Genomic DNA, 19,246 nt, shown 5'->3' with positions numbered 1-19,246 from the left:
TAGTAAACTAGAACTTATTCTTTTAGGGACTCGTAGTCAAACTTAAAAGCTCTTTAAAAGGGTAAATTCCTTAGGTGGCCAATCACATCTAATTAAAAAAGATTGGTGGTGACTCCTTAAGTTAAGTCTAGCTATAGATTTATGGATCTATAAGTTATGACATCAGCAAAAAATTCAATCGAAAACTAAGAATTTTTCAAAAAATTTCTAAAAAAAAGTTTTCAAAATTTTTAACTGCTTTCTAGCATCTCTTGTGTGATTTCTTTTTTGCTTTTTTCTGTCTATGTTTCTTTGATCTCTATGTTTCTGTGTGTTTCTTCTACTTGATTCAAGGCTGTATTTATAGGAAATAATCTAAAGAGTTTTTGATGAACTATGAATCTACATTTGACAGGATCTCTATATTATCACAAAGCATATACTTTATCCTATACTAATTAAAACCCTTTATAATTCTGCCAACCCTATTCACGGCCAAATGTTTATTATTTTGATTTTTTTACTATTTTTTATTATCACTATTATCTTGTTGTTATCCTAACATCTTAGTTTGATAATATAGAAAAGATAAATCAAATAAGAAATAAAAAATCAAACTGCCATAACATATAGATCTGAAAATCTATAGCTAAACTTAACAAATGAAATCGTCACTAATCGTTTTTTAACTAGGTGTGATTGGCCACCTAATGAATCTACTTTTCTAAAGAGCTCCTAAGCTTGACTAAGGGTTCCTAAAAGAATAGGTTTTGGTCTACTAATCAAACAGGGTTCGAGAGTTCAGTTAATTATAGGGAAGATTATAGCACTCTCACATGCCTATCCAAAGGATGGTACCATTTTATTTTAAATTATCCTAAAGTTTTGATTCTAATGGTTTCAATTTTAATATTGAATATTGAAAATAACTTCTAAGATTTCTCTATCAATTTGGTAGAACTCTTAAAAATACTTTATCACCTCAAGAGTATTCAAAAATCTCATTTGTTTTCTTTAAGAGGCTCCGTCATCAGGAAAAAAATTAATTATTTTTTATTTTTTATTAAAAATATACTAACTATTTCACCGTTTGAGCCAAATTAGAAATATCTTTTAATTTCTAAATTTTTCACTATTTGGGCTTATTTAGAATTTTTCTTTTTGATTACTAAATTTTTCACCATTTGGGCTAATTTAGAAACATTTTTTTGTTTTTTTTATCTTTGGAAAGAAAATAATATGAAATTAGTATTTTTTAAAGTTTCATTTAAATTCTTCCACAATTTGGGACAAATTTAAAGAAATTTCTCAGCTAGAGATTTTTTAGAAAATTTATCATTTGAAATTTCTAAGATTCTCATCTTTGGATAATTGTCAAATATTTTTAACCAAAATTTTTTATTTGGAAAAGAGTACAATTATTTTTATTGAAATTTTATCTAAATTATTCCACCATTTAAGATATATTTAGAGAAATTTCTTACCTAGAGATTTCTTAGGAAATTTACCATTTGAAATTTCTAAGAATCTCATCATTGGGTATTAGTATTTAATTTCAAAATTTTTATTAAAATTTCTTATTATTTATTTATTTTTTAAGTTGAAAATTAAAATTGATTATTGTTATTAAAACTTTATCTAAATTTTTTCACCATTTGGGACAAATTTAGAAAAAATTTCTCACCTAGGAATTTCTTAAAATTTTACCATTTGACATTTCTAAAAATTTCATCATTGGATAATTATTATTTATTCTCAAAAAATATTTTATTTTGTTTTATATTTTTATTTTTTTCTAAAATTTAATCATGCAAAAAAAGAACTTATAAAATAATGAAATAAAATAAAATAAAAAATACCAAACAAGATCGGCTTCGCTCAACGACTGTCGGTGGCTCATCTTCAAGGAGGAATAGTGGCTATAATGACGCGTCTCGGCTCAGCTCGGCTAGAGCCAAGGATGGGTTCACTGATCGAAAGCAGGTTCAGCACTCAGGTCAGGTCGGCTTGAACAAAAAACATGCAGATCCTGAGGCCATTTAACTTAAAAATAACATCATTTTGGGGATAGTATAAAAGATCACATTCTATTTTTTCCCTCAAATTTTCCTTCCCTTCTCTCTCTCTCTCCTCTTTTTTTTCCTCTTCCTCTCTCACTAGAATTGATGAACTCTGATTAAATTTTTCACCGAATTCTAAAAATCTCGCTAAAATTTGGGTTGAGTCGCCTGATGTTCACCAAGTTCACTAGTTTCTGGAAAACTGATGTCGAAAAACTAGGAAATTCACCAAAATCTGGAAACTTGCCAAAAAGTTACCAAAAAATTCAAATATCGCTAGAAAATTCAACTGAAAACTAAAAAATTTCTAGAAAATTTTCAACAAAAATCTACCTTTTAACCCAAAAATTTTCTAAAATTTTCTGACTGTTTTCTGACTTCCCTTGCATGATTTCCTTTTTGCTTTTCTGTGTCTGTGTTTCTCTGATTTTTGTGTTTTTATTTGTTTCTCCTACTTGATTCAGGGTTGTATTTATAGGAAATAATCAGAAGAATTTTTTATTAACTATGAATCCATGTTTGACAAGATCTCTATATTATAAGAAAGCATAAACTTTATCCTATACTAATTAAAGCCCTCTACAATTTTGCCAACACCATTCACAGCCAAATGTTTATTATTTTGATTTTTTTTTATTTTTTTTATTATCACTATTATCTTGTTATTATCCTAACATCTTAATTTGATAATACAGAAAAGATATATCAAACAAAAAACAAAAAATCAAAGATAAACAAAAAAAAAGTGAATGATCAATCAAAGATAAAACCAAAAAAATAAAATAATAAATAAAATATAAAATATAAAACAAAATAATGAATAATTGGGCTTAATAGTTGGATTCTATTGAGTCAAGCCCAATTGATTCGGGCTTAGACCAGACAGGGTGTCTACAAGCAACACATGTTTATCTGGTTTAGCAATACGATAAAGTTGATGGATTGAAAATTATAACCCTAGCTATCCGCATACTAATTAAATAGAACAAAATAATAAAAAAATAATGTCAGTGATGCATAAAGGAATTAAAAAAATCAAAACATGCCAATCCATCTCTTTCATCTAATATTTGCATGATGTTTTGAATCACACTCAGGCTATTTTTTATGTCAGATACATCCAAAAACTCAAACGTTTCACTGGTCAAAACACAGCAATTATTTAGCTTACAGGTTTTTATTTTCTTTTGATTACTTGAGCAGTTCTTGGCACACCTTTAGTGTACATTGTTGTACTATTGAGGCAAGGAATGGAAAAAATAAATAAATAAATAAATAAATAAAGAGAGAAGAAAGTAGAGAAGAAAATTGCAGAAAACTACTTGCTGCTATATTTATTATCTGCTGAAATTATACAAAAAGCATTAGGTGTTGTAGTTAAGACATATATAGACCTAACAATTCATGTATTTGTGTTTGTCTAAATCTTTAATGATACAACCAAGAGGCACAATTCAAAATGATATTTTCTTATTACCTTGAGTACTGTTCACCGTCTGTACTCAATCCTGATACAATTTTTTCTTTTTGTCTCAATGCAACTCAGTTGTTAAGAGAAGAATAAGGGGTTACAACCAAGAAGAGATCATTTTTCCTTCTAACTACAGCTCCAGAAACCTCATCCATGTCAAAACCTGCAAGCTGTTTTCCACCTTGAAGTTTCCAGTTAAAATGATACAGCAGCTGTGCGAGAAGTAACTCAACATTGGCAATACCATACACCATGCCAGGACACATCCTTCTTCCAGCACCAAATGGGATGAATTCAAAATCAGCCCCCTTGTAGTCAATTGAACTATTAACAAATCTCTATGGATAGAATCTCTCAGCTTCGCTCCAATAGTCAGAATGCCTGCTAATTGCCTATGCATTGATGATGACTCTAGACTTGGCTGGTATATCATATCCGTTGATTTTGCATCTCTGTGAGCATTGTCTTGGAAGTAGCAGAGGAAGAGGAGGGTGCAATCTCAAATTTTCTTTGATGACAAGTTTCAAGTACTTTAATTCATGTAACCCTTCACCATCAACATTCCCTTTTCTATTGAAAACCTGCCTCAACTCTGCCTGTGCCTTCAGCATAACTCTTGGGTTTTTCACCATTTCGGACATTGCCTATTCTAATGTTGTGAATGATGTATCACTCCCAGCAATAAAAGCATCCTGTAGTGGTATTAATTATTAAAAAATAGGAGGATTAAAGTCTGTGAATTTTGCTTCATGACTATTGAAAGACAAATAGTAACTTTTTTTTCTTTCTTTTTTATTTTTTTTGCAACAAGGTTTAGGGTGAGGAGAGTCACTCCTGTTCCAGGGTCAGACAGATCCCTCACTTCATAGAGTATTTACATTAGATTTACAAATTGTCCAGGGGATCTGATGGCAACAAAATTCAAATCTAAGCATTACAAGGGAAATATTCGAACCTTATCAACTAAATCAATCCGTTAGATTAGATAATGATAACAAGTAAATTCATAATATCACTAATCAATCAAGAAAATTTTACAATGCAAAATGTGAAAGTATATTAGAAATAAACTTACAAACCAAGATTACTGCTTTGATGTTGTCAGTTGTCAAAAGAACATCCAGAAGATCATCCAATTCCCTCTCACTACTCTTTGGCCTTTCGTTGTAGCTTTATGTTCATTGATGACAATATCAAGAATCTTATCTACTTTTTGGTGCAGCCTCTCAAGTTTAGGCCTCAATCCACTGAGGAACAGAAGCAATTTGACTGAAGGGAACAAGTCTACAACAGTGAAACCTGAACTCAACCGTATCATTTCCCTGAAAAGTAATGTGAATTCATCTTTCAGATCTTTGCATTTCCCACCAAAAGAGTCCCTGAAACAATTTCATATGTGAGAGAATATAGCATCTTACTAATGTTGACTGGTGATCCTGCTTTTGAAGACATTGCCCTAACCATCTTTGATACCTCTTTTTCCCTAATTGGACTGAAAGATTGCACACGTTTTGAACTTAGCATCTCCAACACGCAAATTTTTCTCAGCTGCCTCCAATAGTCTCCATATGGTGAAAATGCAATGTCTGTTGAATTATAAGATAAAATATTTACAGAAACTAGATGAGGCCTATTCGCGAAATTGATGTCATGTGTTCTCATCCCTTCTGCAGCAGTTTGTGGAGAAGAAACAACGATGTTTGAAATTTCTCCAACCTGAAGGTGCATCAAGGGGCCAAATCTCTTGGGCCAAATCTCTTAATGAATGATGGGGTAGAGAGCCAGCAAGGAGGTGCATATTCCGGTAACTTCCATGGCCCTGGTGGTAGATTTTGAATCAAGTTGTTGGTCTTGAATCTCTTCACTAGTTTCAGCTATATGAACAAGAAGATAACAAAATTGAACAGCATTGGAAAGGAGAAGAACAGGTGCCCCATGGATGTAGAATATTAGACAGTCTTATGGCTTGCATTCCATCCATTCTATGTCGGTGATTTATGCTGCATGGACTTCAGTTTGTCTTCTAGTTCAGTGGAATCTTAACATTAACAAAGTTTTATGCCTCTCTTAAACTAATATTTATATCTTCCAAGACAGTGTTTCTGAAACATGTTTGGTCTGTCAGTTTAAACCATGCCAAGGTAGTGGTGAAAAAAGCCCTGGAATAAAAAAATTCAATGATCAGGCTGTTTTCTAAGACTTTTACGATCTCTTTTCTTTACGGCCAATAGTTATATTACTTAATGTGATCTTCTCAGCTGCATGTCCATTTTTTTTTACTATAGATGCTGCAGTCTAGTTATAAAAAAATTTGCAAGTGGTGAAATTCGAATTTTATTTATGTTGAATGTCATTTTAGAAAAACAATTGTATTAATCAATTGAGTTGTACTGTAAATCTATATTGTACTTCTTGCTCAAGAGAATCCATAAAAAAATGTTTACAGCCAACAGATGATTGGTTAAAGTGGCAAAAAGATTGTACTCATTTCTTTATTGTTTGGTTTTGAATTTACTAAAAGATTGAAAAAAGGTAATTTTTCTTTAGATAAATGTCAATTTATTGGATTTCAATACTTAATTCAGTTTTTGCAGCCATTATTTTCAATTCTCTTGACATTTTAAAAACTTGTTAGAAAAGAAAAAAGAGTTTTCCTTTAAAAATATAAGCAAATATTCGTTTTCATCTGATCTGTCAAATGTTGGATGTTGATTATTTTGGAAGATATGGCTTCATTATCAATTTTATACTAGTTTCAAATGTTCTGTCCAACTTCTAAGTAAATATTTGATTATTATGTTCAATGTACTAATTGGTCAATTAGAATTTTTAATCTAAAAGTTGTACTTTTGGATGGAATTACTAATTCATAGAATTAGTATAATTTGAATATAGATAATTTTTTTACTTTTTGGTTCTCATGAAATTTATTTATTTTTGTTTTCTTTTTTCTATTGTTAAAAAAGTAAAAAAAATTTGAAAAATCAATTTGAAATATAGAAAAAATAAGAGTATTAAGTATTTAAAAATGAAAAAAAAATTATTTTAGGATATTAAAAAATTGGACACAAAAAACGACAAGATGGGAGCAAGGATAGAGTTAGGATTTAGGGTTAGTGGGGCAAATATTTTAAGTTAATTTAAAATTTTATTGAAATACAAATTAATTTTAAAAATTACAAATAAAATTAGCATGTATAATATTTTTTGTATATGAGAAAAATATTTTTTACAATAGAAATAATATTTGCATAATTAATTATATGATTTTTTTTTTTATAAATATAGCCTAAATACTATTTAGATAAATCATGTTTCATAATAGACATGCAAATATATATATATATTAATTTAATTTAATAAAATTTTACTTACAAAATTCTTAAAGAACAGATATAATATGTGATAGAATGAAATAAAAATTAACATATCTAATTTTATTATTTACTTGTAATATATTAGTTTTATCATTTTCTTTTAATAAACAAATATATTTGATTTTTTATTCAATACAATTTGGAGAATAAAAATGATACGTTTCTTACATATAATAAAAAAATGAAGATATAAATTTATATTAGTTAAAGATGATTATTTATTTTTATTTTGATTATTTTATATTTTATATGTTATTTTTGGTGTTAGAAAGTAATTAAACCATTTAAGTAGTGCAAGCTCCTAGTCTCATTACCATTATAATATCATCTTGTATCAATATAATCAAATTATTAGAAAAAAATTAAAAGTTTAACAATTTCAAACTCTCTAAAAGTAATTTACATCATTTTTTACAAACTTGAAAATATATAAATATATATTATAATAAATTTGCTTAGCACTTAAAATGTCAATGTTCAACTACTAGATAAAGAACAAAAATTTTCTCATATTAACCTTAATTTAGTTGGGACAAATATGATCACAAAAATTTATAATGAGAGCAAAATTTTAAATTTTTTATAATAAATCCAAAAGAAATTTAAGAACTTAGTGAAGGCAATTACCCTACATGCTTTTACATAAATCCGTCCCTAGATAGGAATAGAATTTAGTGACAACATTGATATGATATGTTAATATCCGTCCCTAGATAGGAGTAGCATTTAATGACGATATTGATTTGATATGTTAATAAATATTGAATTTTTAATCCTACCGGTTTGATTCAATTCATGACAGTCTAAAAGTGGTGGAGACATTATTTTGAAAAAATGTTCAATTTATTAGATTTTTAATTCTAATAATCAGATTCAATTCACAATAATCTAAAAGTGATGAGTACTTAATTTAAAAAAAAGTTCAACCTCAAGATTTTTTTAAAGTTAAATATTTCAATGTTCAAACTCAATAATTAAGATTAAATAAAGTTTTTTTTTCAAATTTAACATTGAAGATGTTACTATCCACTTCCATTCAATTATGCAAATATATTATAAACAAATGACCTTATACGGTTCACATTATTTCTCCCCTTTGCTATTTTCTATATATTGACTAATAGTTTTTCACAATAAAATTTTGAATACAGCCAAACAAAGTATCTGTCAAAAAGATGGGTTAAGATTTTACAAAAATTCCCATGTCAGATTTTTTTTTTTAATTGGTTTTATCTTTTTTACAAAAAAGATCAAGACGTGAAGATAAGATAAGATATTACAAATATTAGAATTTGAAATTCAAATTTACTGCATGTCATCTCTTAAAATAAAAAAAATTATATGAATTAACTATTTTGAATTCATTCATTATTCTTATTTTTAAAATAAAGATAACTATATGAATTAACTGTTGTGAGATCATTCATTATTCTTATTTTTTTACACATTTGTCGATCCTTATTTACATCACTAACTTAAAGTCAAAGCAAAGAGTAACACATGTTTATTTGGATTGAAAATTAAAAGCCTACCTATCCACATGCTAACTAAATTGAACAAAAAAATAGAAAAAAATGTCAATGATGTATAAAGGAATAAAAAAAATCAAAAGATGCCAGATCATCTTTTTCTTCAAATATTTGCATGATATTTTGAATCACATTCAAGCTATTTTTTGTGATATCTCTTTGCTAAAATACATCCAAAAACTAACATGTTTCATAGGGCAAAGCTTAGCAATTATTTAGCATATAGGTTCAGGTTTTTATTTTCTTTTAATTACTTGAGCAGTTCCAAATGTTTTAGAATCATATATTATATTATATTATATTATAATACACATAAAAATATGATAGAATTTACTTACGTAGATGCTTAGATGGATAGTTTCTTTAGATATTTCTTTTTACAATGATTTATAGGATCAATAAGAATTAAGAATGGATCTTTTCAAAAAAAAAAAAGAAGTATTTTTTTGTTTCCTAAGGTATGTGATTTTATTTTTTAAAAAGGTTTGTATTTCTTTATTTTCATGTAATTTTTGGTTAATACATATCAGTTCTATTGCTCATACTCTAAACTCTATTCTATTATGATGGTAAAAATTTTAAATTAGAGTTTTCTAATCATTCTATTTTTTTTTTTTTTTTTGCTAATGAATAAAACTTTTTGATCATAGGTATATGTATGCATAGACAAGACCAATTTTTAGGAGATCAAGGAATAGTTTAGGATTTGATGAACTTTTCTTGATTCGATTCCTAAATTATATTTTTTTCATCAATTTCAAATTCATCTATTCTTTTGATTAGTTTTATTATTAAATTTCAATTGCACTTTATCCTAAGTTTTTCTTATAATTTCCTAAAATCTATACATACTTATTACATTTGGATTTTATGTAAATATTTTTTTATATAACAAATTTCCCTTTTTTACCAATTAAGCAATCAAATTTATGAAATGAATTTAATTAAAATTTTCAATGTGTTAAATGTTTACTAATATACTTTACTATATTAAGATAGAGGTCAAAAAGTTATTTGAAAATTTTGTTGATAAATTATATTTTGAAATTTTGAAATTTTTATACTTTCAACTTATGAAATTAAAAATTAAATCAAAGATTGTAATATTCAATAAATACATTTAATAAAAATAAAATTTAAAAAGATACAAATATATAACGATAAAAACAATATTTTGAATCTATAAAAATTTTACATAGATTTTTAATGAATTAAATTAAATATTATTATAAATATAAAAAATTCCGTGCATTTGCAAGGGTAAAAAGCTAGTTTTTATATATTTCGCACATATCAAAGTCAAGGCACACCTTTAGTATACATTGTTGTAGTGTTGAGGCAAGGAATGAAAAAAAAAAAAAAAAAAAAAAAAAAAAAAAAAAAAAAAACTAAACTAAACTAAACTAAACTAAACTAAAGAGAAAAGAAAGTAGAGAAGAAAATTGCATAATAAAACTACTTATGCTATATTTATTATCTGCTAAACTTATACAAAAAGCATTAGGTGTAGCAGTTAACATGCATATAGACCTAATAATTGATATATCGGTGTTTGTTCAACATCTTTAATAATACAACCAAGAGGCACAATTCAAATGATACTTTCTTATTACCTTGAGTACTGTTCACTGTCACTACTCAATTCTGATACAATTTTATCTTTTTGTCTCAAACCAACTCAGTTGTTAGGAGAAGAATAAGGGGTTGCAACCAAGCACAGATCATTTTTTCTTCTAACTACAGCTCCAAAAACCTCATCCATGTCAAGATCTTCAAGCTTTTTTCCACCTTGAAGTTTCCAGTCAAAATGATACAGCAGCTGTGCAAGAGGTAACTCAACATTGGCAATACCATACACCATGCCAGGACACATCCTTCTTCCAGCACCAAATGGGATGAATTCAAAATCAGCTCCCTTGTAGTCAATTGAACTATCAACAAATCTCTCTGGATAGAATCTGTCAGCTTCGCTCCAATAGTCAGAATTCCTGCCAATTGCCCATGCATTGATGATAACTCTGGACTTGACTGGTATATCATATCCATTGATTTTGCATCTCTTTGAGCATTCTCTTGGAACTAGCAGAGGAACAGGAGGGTGCAATCTTAAAGCTTCTTTGATGACAAGTTTCAAGTACTTTAATTCACGTAACCCTTCAACATCAACATTCCCTTTTCCATTGAAAACCTGCCTCAACTCTGCCTGTGCCCTCTGCATAACTCTTGGGTTTTTCAGCAATTCTGACATTGCCCATTCTAATGTTGTGAATGATGTATCACTCCCAGCAACAAAAACATCCTGAAGTGGTATTAATTATTAAAAAAGTAGGATTAAATTTTGTGAATTTTGCTTCATGAGTACAGAAAGACAAATAGTAACTTTCTTTTTTTTTTTTTTGTGCAAGAAAGTTTAGGGTGAGGAGGAGAGGCGTTAGCACTCTAGGGTCAGGACAGATCGCAGACTTCAGAGAGTTTTTACATTAGATTTACAGATTGTCTAGAGGATCTGATGGCAATAGGATTTGAATCTAAACATTACAAGTGAAATATTCGAATCTTATCAACTCAACCAATCCCGTTAGATTAGATAATGATAACAAGTAAATTCAGAAGATCATTAATCAATCAAGCAAATTTTACAACGCAAAATAAAAGGTATACTAGAAATAGACTTACTAACCAAGATTACTGCTTTGATGTTGTTAGTTGTTAAAGGAAATTCAAGGTCACCATTCTCCTGAAGGGTCAAAAGAACATCCAGAAGATCATCCAATTCCCTTTCACTACTCTTTGGCGTTTCCTTGCTAGCTTTATGTTCATTGATGACATTATCAAGAATCTTATCTACTTTTCGATGCAGCTTCTCAAGTTTAGGTCTCAATCCACTGAGGAACTGAAGAAATTTGACTGAAGGGAACAAGTCTACAAGAGTGAAACCTGAAGCAAACCATAAAATTTCCCTGAAAAGTAATGCGAATTCGTCTTTCAGATCATTGCATTTCCCACCAAAAGCAGTCCTTGAAACAATTTCGTATGTGAGAGAATACAGCATGTTACTAAGGTTGACTGGTGAGCCTGCTTTTGAAGAAATTACTCTAACCATCTTTGATACCTCTTCTTTCCTAATTGGACTGAAAGATTGCACACGTTTTGAACTTAGCATCTCCAACACGCAAATTTTTCTCAGATGCCTCCAATAGTCTCCATAAGGTGAAAATACAATGTCTGTTGAATTATATAGTAAAATATTTGCAAAATCTGGATGAGGCCTATTCGCGAAAATGATGTCATGGGTTCTCATCACTTCTGCAGCAGTTTGTGGAGAAGAAACAACGATGTTTGAAATTTCTCCAAGCTGAAGGTGCATCAAGGGGCCAAATTTCTTGGCCAAATCTCTTAATGAATGATGGGGTAGAGAGCCAGCAAGGAGGTGCATATTCCCGATGACAGGCAACTTCCATGGCCCTGGTGGTAGATTTTGACTGAAGTTGATGGTCTTGAACCTCTTCCCTAGTTTCAGCAACATGAACAAGAAGATAACAAAAGTGAACAGTATTGGAAAGGAGAAGAACAGGTGCTCCATGGATGTAGAATGTTAGATAGTCTTATGGCTTGCATTCCATCCACTTCTATCTAGGTGATTTATGTAATGGTTCTGCATTGACTACAGTTTGTCCTCTAGTTCAGTGGAATCTTAACATCAACAAAGACTATAAAAAGATAATTTTTCTTTCAACTTGTTGGATTTCAATACTTTTACGTCAGTTTTTGTGGCCACTTATTTTGAATTCTCGACATTCTAAATACTTGTTAGAAAAGAAAAATGATTTTCCTTTAAAAATCAAAGCAAATATTTGTTTTCAATTGATTTGTCAAATGTTGGATGCGGATTATTTTGGAAGATATAGCTTTGAAACAATTCGGTTTAGCAAAAAATAAATAAAATACGAAGCCCACACCTCCTAATAAAAATTGTGCGGCTAAAATGACAACTTCATTTGGGAAGAACAAGGAGCTTCAAACGAGTAGTAGTTAGTGTTCTGAAAACAAAAACAAAAATAAAAAATAAAAAAATTTCGTCCCATTTTCCCCTGCGTCCCATCTTATCTTGAACATGATCATTTTCTACAACCTTTTCTTTTTATAACGTGCGCCAGAGTTGCTATAGTTGGCTCGAATGCAAACAAAAAAAAAAAAAAAGGTCGAATCAAGCTAATCTGATTTGATAATAAAACGGACAACCAAAATCTGAAATGACTGAACTCTAAGCAACTGAAAGATTATTTCAAAATGGTCTAATTCCAACGATTCAATCTCAAATAACAGAGTATCAAATCTAAATTACTTTAAATCGAAATAATTCAATTTTTTTGTCCAATTTCCACCTCTACCTTACACCATTACTCCAAAACCATACAAAGTGAAGTTCACACTCGGAACCGATGGCTTTTGTATTTAAGCACGGTTATGGTTCAACTAGAGAGCACCACATCTTCAGGCAAAAGAATTAATGAAATGAAAAACAAACGCCAACCATTAAATTTTTTTTTTCCTTGCGAGAACTAAAACAGATGGAATCATGGAAAACCTCTTCGAATTTTCATCGAAGAAAACTCCTCCATAAAGTAAATTATTCGCTGGATATTTGGACAAATTGCAAAATGCCTTCTTTTTCGAAAATTATAATGGCAAAATGATATTTTTACAAAATATAAAATTTAACTCAATTGATTTATATAATTATTTTTAAAAAATCTAATTCAGATTGTTATTATTTCAATTCTTGTAAACCCTTTCTCTGTTCTCAAATCGAGAGTCCTTGTAAAAATGAAAAAGTTTCTAAAACCGGCAACAATTATTTTCTCCTTAAAACAACATAAAACCGCGGAAGTAAAAAAGCCATCCACAACGAACATCAAACCAAACCAACTACAGCCTACAGTCATGAATCATGAAATGAAAACCTGTCCATCTGGGGATTCGAAGGTAACATGCATGAGAGGACAGCTACCCATTTCTGTCCCAATTAAGGACCTTCATCCATCCTTATATGCGGAAATCCACCACAGAAATCACCAACCCACTTTTTCCAATCCGTATAATTCCAAAAGATAAGGTATGCCCCGTATAACCAGACATTAAATTTGAAATATATATAAGGACACACATATATAAATATATAATTTAATAAAATATATTAAATTAATTTAATATATTTTACTTACATGTATAAATATATTAATTTAATAAAATTTTACTTACAAAATTCTTAAAAATAGATATAATATGTGAAAGAATGAAATAAAAATTAACATATCTAATTTTATTATTTACTTTTATTATTTTCTTTTAATACACAAATATATTTGAGTTTTTATTCATTTTAATTTGGAGAATAAAAAATGATACTTTTCTTACATACAATGAAAAGAAGAATGAAGCCATAAAATATATTAGTTAAAGATGATTGTTTATTTTTATTATGTTATATTTTATATGTTATTTTGTGGTGTTAGAAAGTGATAAAACCATTTGAGTAGTTTAACAAATTATTATCTTGCAATAAACTAAACAAATTATTAGAAAAAAATTAAAAGTTTAACAATTTCAAACTCCCTAAAAGTAATTTACTTCATATTTTACAAACTTGAAAATATATAAATATATATTATAATAAAATTGCTTAGCATTTAAAGTGTGGATGTTCAATTACTAGATAAACAATTAAAATATTCTTGTATTAACTTTAATTTAGTCGGGACAAAAATGATCACAAAAATTTTAAAATTTTCAAACCTTTAAAATTTTTTATAATAAATCCATAAGAAATTGAAGAATTCAATGAAGGCAATTGCCCCCATATACTTTTATGTAGACCTGTCTCTAGGGAGTAGAATTTAATAGTCAAATTCAATTCATAATAGTCTAAAAGTGACAGTGCATTATTTAGAAAAAAATATTCAACCTCTTAGACTTTTAATTCTAAGGACTAAATTCAATTCATGAGAAAGTGACATATCCTTTATTTAGAAAAAATGTTTAACCTCTAGATTTTGTTGAAGTTAAATATTTTAATGTTCAAACTCAATAGTATAAGATTAAATACAGTCTTTTCAAATTTAACATTGAAGATGATATATTTTTCTTTATATCTTATGTATTTATTATTTATTTATTATTACTATTTATTAATATTTTTTTATTTTTTATTTTTTTATGTTAATATATATTTTATTTATCTAGTTGTATATTTATTATTATTTATCTATTGTAATTTATCTAGTATTATTTTTATCTGTTAATATTTTGATTTATCTGATTTTGTTCTCTAATTATCTATTAATATATTTTTTTATTTGATTTTTTATTTTCTTTTTCTTTTGTTTTTCGATTGAAGATTGGAACAATTTTGAAGAATCCTACCGTGAATGGGAATTCAATCAGAGTCCATTTGGATTCAATGATTGAATCCCAATCCAAGGAAGAGTTGGGATTGATCAGAAACTCTTCTGATCAATCCTTATAAAAGGACATACGAATTAAAGGAAAAAACAAAAAAAAGAGTTACTGGTTGAGAGAAAAGGCAGACACAGAGAAGATTTAAAAGCTAAAAAGGTTTTGGTGCGATTAGAACAGCTCTAGGAATTGGTAGGAATTTTTGGAAAATTTTTGTGAATTTTTTTCTGAAAATTTTTGGAAAATTTCTAGATTTCGGTTGAATTTTCTGACGAACGTTGAATTTTTCGACAACTATTTCAGCCAAGTTTGAAGTTTTCGGCCAACTTCCCAGTTTCCGACGACCATTTCTAGAAACCGATCAGTTTTTTGATGAACTTCCGACGAAAAACCCAGAATCTGACGAAAATTTTTAGAATCTGACCGATATTCAACTGAAGTTTTTTGGGTTTTTAGAGAGAAGAGAGAGAAAAGGAAGGAAGAGAAAGAGAGAGAAAGAGGATTCTGCTGAAAAAACGAAGGAATCAGCCTTATATACCCTCCCAAAACGATTTCGTTTCTGCGTTTAGTAACCTAGAGAATCCGCGCATTTTGCCAAGATCCGACCCAACCTGAGCGTCAACCCGTGCCTCCGAGCCGTTAGTCGAGTCAAGCCGACACCCTTGAGCCGCGTCTCCGAGTCGTTTTTCTTCCTTAAGCCGAGCCGAGCCAAGCCGTTAGCCTAGCCGTTCCAGGTTTTTTTTTTCTTTTTTTATATATATTTATTTTATTATTATTATTATTATTATTATTATTAGTAGATTAGATTTGTTTAATATTCTTTTATTTTTATCTTTATTTTATTTTTATTCTTATTTTTATTTTACTTTTCTTTATTTTATTTTCACTTTTATTTTATTTTATTACTTTATTTTCTTTAAATAAAATCCAAAAAAAATCTTTTTGGAGAAAAGTTGAAAGTATCAGTTTTCCTTGAAAATAAGCTTTCCAAAAAATATTTTTAGGGAAAAGTTGAAAGTATCAATTTTTCTTAAAAATAAATTTTCAAAAAAAAGTTTTGAGGAAAAGTTAAAAGTATCAATTTTCCTCGAAATTAAAGTTTCCAAAAAAATATTTTTGAGGAAAAGTTGAAAGTATCAATTTTCCTCGAAATTAAAGTTTCCAAAAATATTTTGGAGAAAAGTTGAAAGTATCAATTTTTCCTGCACAAAAGCAATATTTTTTTTCTTTTTCCTTTTTATTTTTTTAAATAATCCGACGATGGAGCCTCTGCAAGTGAAACAGTAGTTTCCTTACATACTCTTGAGGTGAGGGGATTTTTTCAATTTTTTGCTAAAAATATTAGAGTCAATTGACAATAATTTCCAACAACTAATTACTTAGTAAATTTTAAAGGCTTATTAGATAACACAAAATTAAGCTGGTACCATCTTTCGATGGGCGTTGTGAGGGTGCTATAACCTTCCTCATACTAACCAAACTCCCGAACCCTGTTCTGATTAGTAGACTCGAACTTATTCTTGTAGGGACCCTTAAAATTAGGTGTTCTCTGAAAAGATAGATTCCTTAAATGGCCAATCGCATCTATATAAAAAAGATTGGTGGCGACTCCTTTAAGTTAATGCCTACCGATAGATCCCCAGATCTAGATGTTATGACATATAATATTAGATTTTTAATTTCAATGGTCAAATTCGATTAATGATAGTATAAAAGTGACAAGTATATTTGTTAAAAAAAATGTTCAATCTGTTGGATTTTTTTTTTTGAATTTTTAATTTTACTAGTCAAATTCAATTCATAATAGTCTAAAAGTGACAGTGCATTATTTAGAAAAAAATATTCAATCTCTTAGACTTTTAATTCTAATGACTAAATTCAATTCATGATAAAGTGACATATCCTTTATTTAGAAATAAATGTTCAACCTCTAGATTTTGTTGAAGTTACATATTTCGATGTTCAAACTCAATAGTATAAGATTAAATACAGTCTTTTCAAATTTAACACTGAAGATGATATTTTCCACTTCCATTCAGTTATGCAAATATATTATAAACAAATGACCTTATTTTGTTCATATTATTTCTCTCCTTTGCTATTTTCTATATATTAGGTTTTTTTTACCCATTCGCAAGACTTATTTTTTTCTTTAAAAATATTTAAATAATATATATGCATAAATATATATGTGTACACATGCACACACACAAATAAGTTTTCTAAATTCTAAAAGTTTCTCTTTATTAAGATAAAAAAAAAAAAACAAACTAAATTAAAAAAAAAACTGAAAAATTAAAATAACAATCATATTAAAGAAAAAAACATTATTACGAAGGACCAATGAAACCATGAAACCTATAAAAGAAACAAAAGTGAAAAATCAATAAATTTTATTTATATTCTTTATTTTTAAATGATTTAAATTTAAATCGTTAATTCATGGAATGTGTATAGATTAAAATTAATATAATAATGATTTGTGACATTTTGTCTCTCTATTATCAATTAAATTTAAATAATTAGTAACATATGAACAATTTTTTAAATAAGGTTGATTTATATATTTTTTTTCTTTTCAAAGATTTATTTTCAAATCATTAAATAATGAAATATGAAAACCCAAAATGAATAGGGATTTACTTAGACATGTGTAAAACTAAATTAGTTTTACACCATCTCATATCTTTTTATATGATTTATATTTGATATTCTAACCATTAAATTTATGCACTACTCAAATAAAAAATGCATGCTAAATTTTAAGTAAACGTAAAATATAAATCTATTTGTACTTGTGATAATAATAAAATGTTAATCATTGGTGTATATTGAAACGATGATATTCTCAATCAAAATGATAAAAGTATTGAATTGACTTGAAACATTATGTGAATAATAGGTACAAATAGATTGTTAAATTTAATGGTTGATTTATAAAAAAAATTATCATATATGAAGTTATAAAATGGCGTAAAACAAATTAATTTTTATACTTATGTAATTTGATCCCTTAGTATAATATTTTTTTATGACTTTTCATATCTTTGTCATTTTTCCTAAATTCAATTGTTAATAGAATATGGAAAGTTTTTAAAAATTAATTGATTATGAAAAGATTGAAATTAATATGATAATATTTTATAAATTTTCTTTTTTCTATCATTTTAATTTGTATTGGTGGTAGAAAATTATGAAACTTTGAAAAGTTGATTTATATATTTTTTTTCTTTTTTTAAATGTTTATTTTTAAATAATTAATTACTAAAATGTAAAAATATAAAAAATTAATATTATAACCTCTCATATTTTATTTTTTTCTACAAATAAATATTAAATTAACAACTTAATATAATATAATATAATATACACACACACACACGTCATTAATGAGCATATTTATTATTTGGAATCTAATTACATATATAGATAAATATGATAACTCTTTGTATTCTATTTTTTTATATTAACTTATTAAAAAAAAAAGTAATACTTGCAAATATTGAAATTAATATGATGACTTTTCATATTATGATTTTTTATTTAAACTAATTTATACTAAAAAAGATAAAAACATTTAATATTTGTATTTATTTGTGGTAACCTATCATTACATAAAAATAAATCGAGAATAAATTATATTTAATATTTTAAATCAAATAAACAAAAAAAAAAAAATTATCTCTTGTTTATATTTGGACTTTCTAAAAAGTATGCTATTACTAAAAACTCATGTTTTAAGGGATCCATGAAAAAAAAATTAAAGGAATCATTTTCATTAACTAAATGAAGGTGGTATCTGGCAAAAAATTATTTTGAAAAGAAAATCTAAATAAGTAAATACATTTAGATAGCCATGAGCTATATTAATTTGACATTAAATCCTTGATACTAATTCTTTGGGTTAATGTTACAAATAGTCTTTGAATTATAGTAAAATATTTAACGTGGTATCTAAATTTTAAAAATCTTTAATAAGATACCTAAACTATGAATTTGTTAACTAATATGGTTCTTACCCTTAATATAGTTAGTTTTAAATGATGAATGTGGCGCATAAACAATCTTTCAAGTACCATATTAATTAACAAATTTATATTTTACATAGCATATTAGAGATTTTTAAAGTTTTAGTGTCACATTGAATATTTCACTAATCATTATAACATTATCCATGATTTTTTTTGTGTATGTACTTAGAAATAAAAACTTATATGAAATTTCTATTAGAATGAATTAATTACCATGATTTCAATAGTAGAATAAGATTGATCAATTTTCATTAAATCCTTATAGAGTGTTTGGTTTATGAAATTTTAGATTCCGAGGGATAGTGTGATATCTAGAAAAGTGTGGATTCCTAACAAAGGGTGA

At 27.5% G+C, this 19,246-nt stretch overlaps 1 protein-coding gene and 1 pseudogene across 1 annotated transcript; both read right to left on the bottom strand.

Moving 5' to 3' along the window:
* Positions 1-3,467: 3,467 nt before the first annotated feature.
* LOC111288806 (cytochrome P450 71D9-like) lies at positions 3,468-5,577 on the bottom strand (annotated as a pseudogene).
* Positions 5,578-9,770: 4,193 nt separating this feature from the next.
* On the bottom strand, positions 9,771-12,139 carry LOC111288031 (desmethyl-deoxy-podophyllotoxin synthase-like). Its single transcript, XM_022878779.2, has 2 exons — positions 11,097-12,139; positions 9,771-10,715 (listed from the first exon to the last, which is right to left on the bottom strand). The coding sequence occupies exons 1-2, from the start codon at positions 11,997-11,999 to the stop codon at positions 10,095-10,097; spliced, it is 1,524 nt and encodes a 507-aa protein (XP_022734514.1). The 5' UTR covers positions 12,000-12,139; the 3' UTR covers positions 9,771-10,094.
* Between the last annotated feature and the right edge of the window lie 7,107 nt (positions 12,140-19,246).

Source organism: Durio zibethinus, chromosome 4 (genome assembly GCF_047325235.1).
Source record: "Durio zibethinus cultivar Kanyao isolate XHJ-2024 chromosome 4, ASM4732523v1, whole genome shotgun sequence".
Lineage (NCBI taxonomy): Eukaryota > Viridiplantae > Streptophyta > Magnoliopsida > Malvales > Malvaceae > Durio > Durio zibethinus.
The sequence above is the reverse complement of the archived record's forward strand: the minus strand, read 5'-3'. Positions and strand labels throughout refer to the sequence as shown.

Bases quoted from the DNA above. Each gene is read 5' to 3' on its own strand.
- LOC111288031 (XM_022878779.2), bottom strand. From the start codon at position 11,999: ATGGAGCACCTGTTCTTCTCCTTTCCAATACTGTTCACTTTTGTTATC. The intron at 10,716-11,096 runs GTTAGTAAGTCT...ATACCACTTCAG, and splicing joins ACATCAAAGCAGTAATCTTG to GATGTTTTTGTTGCTGGGAG.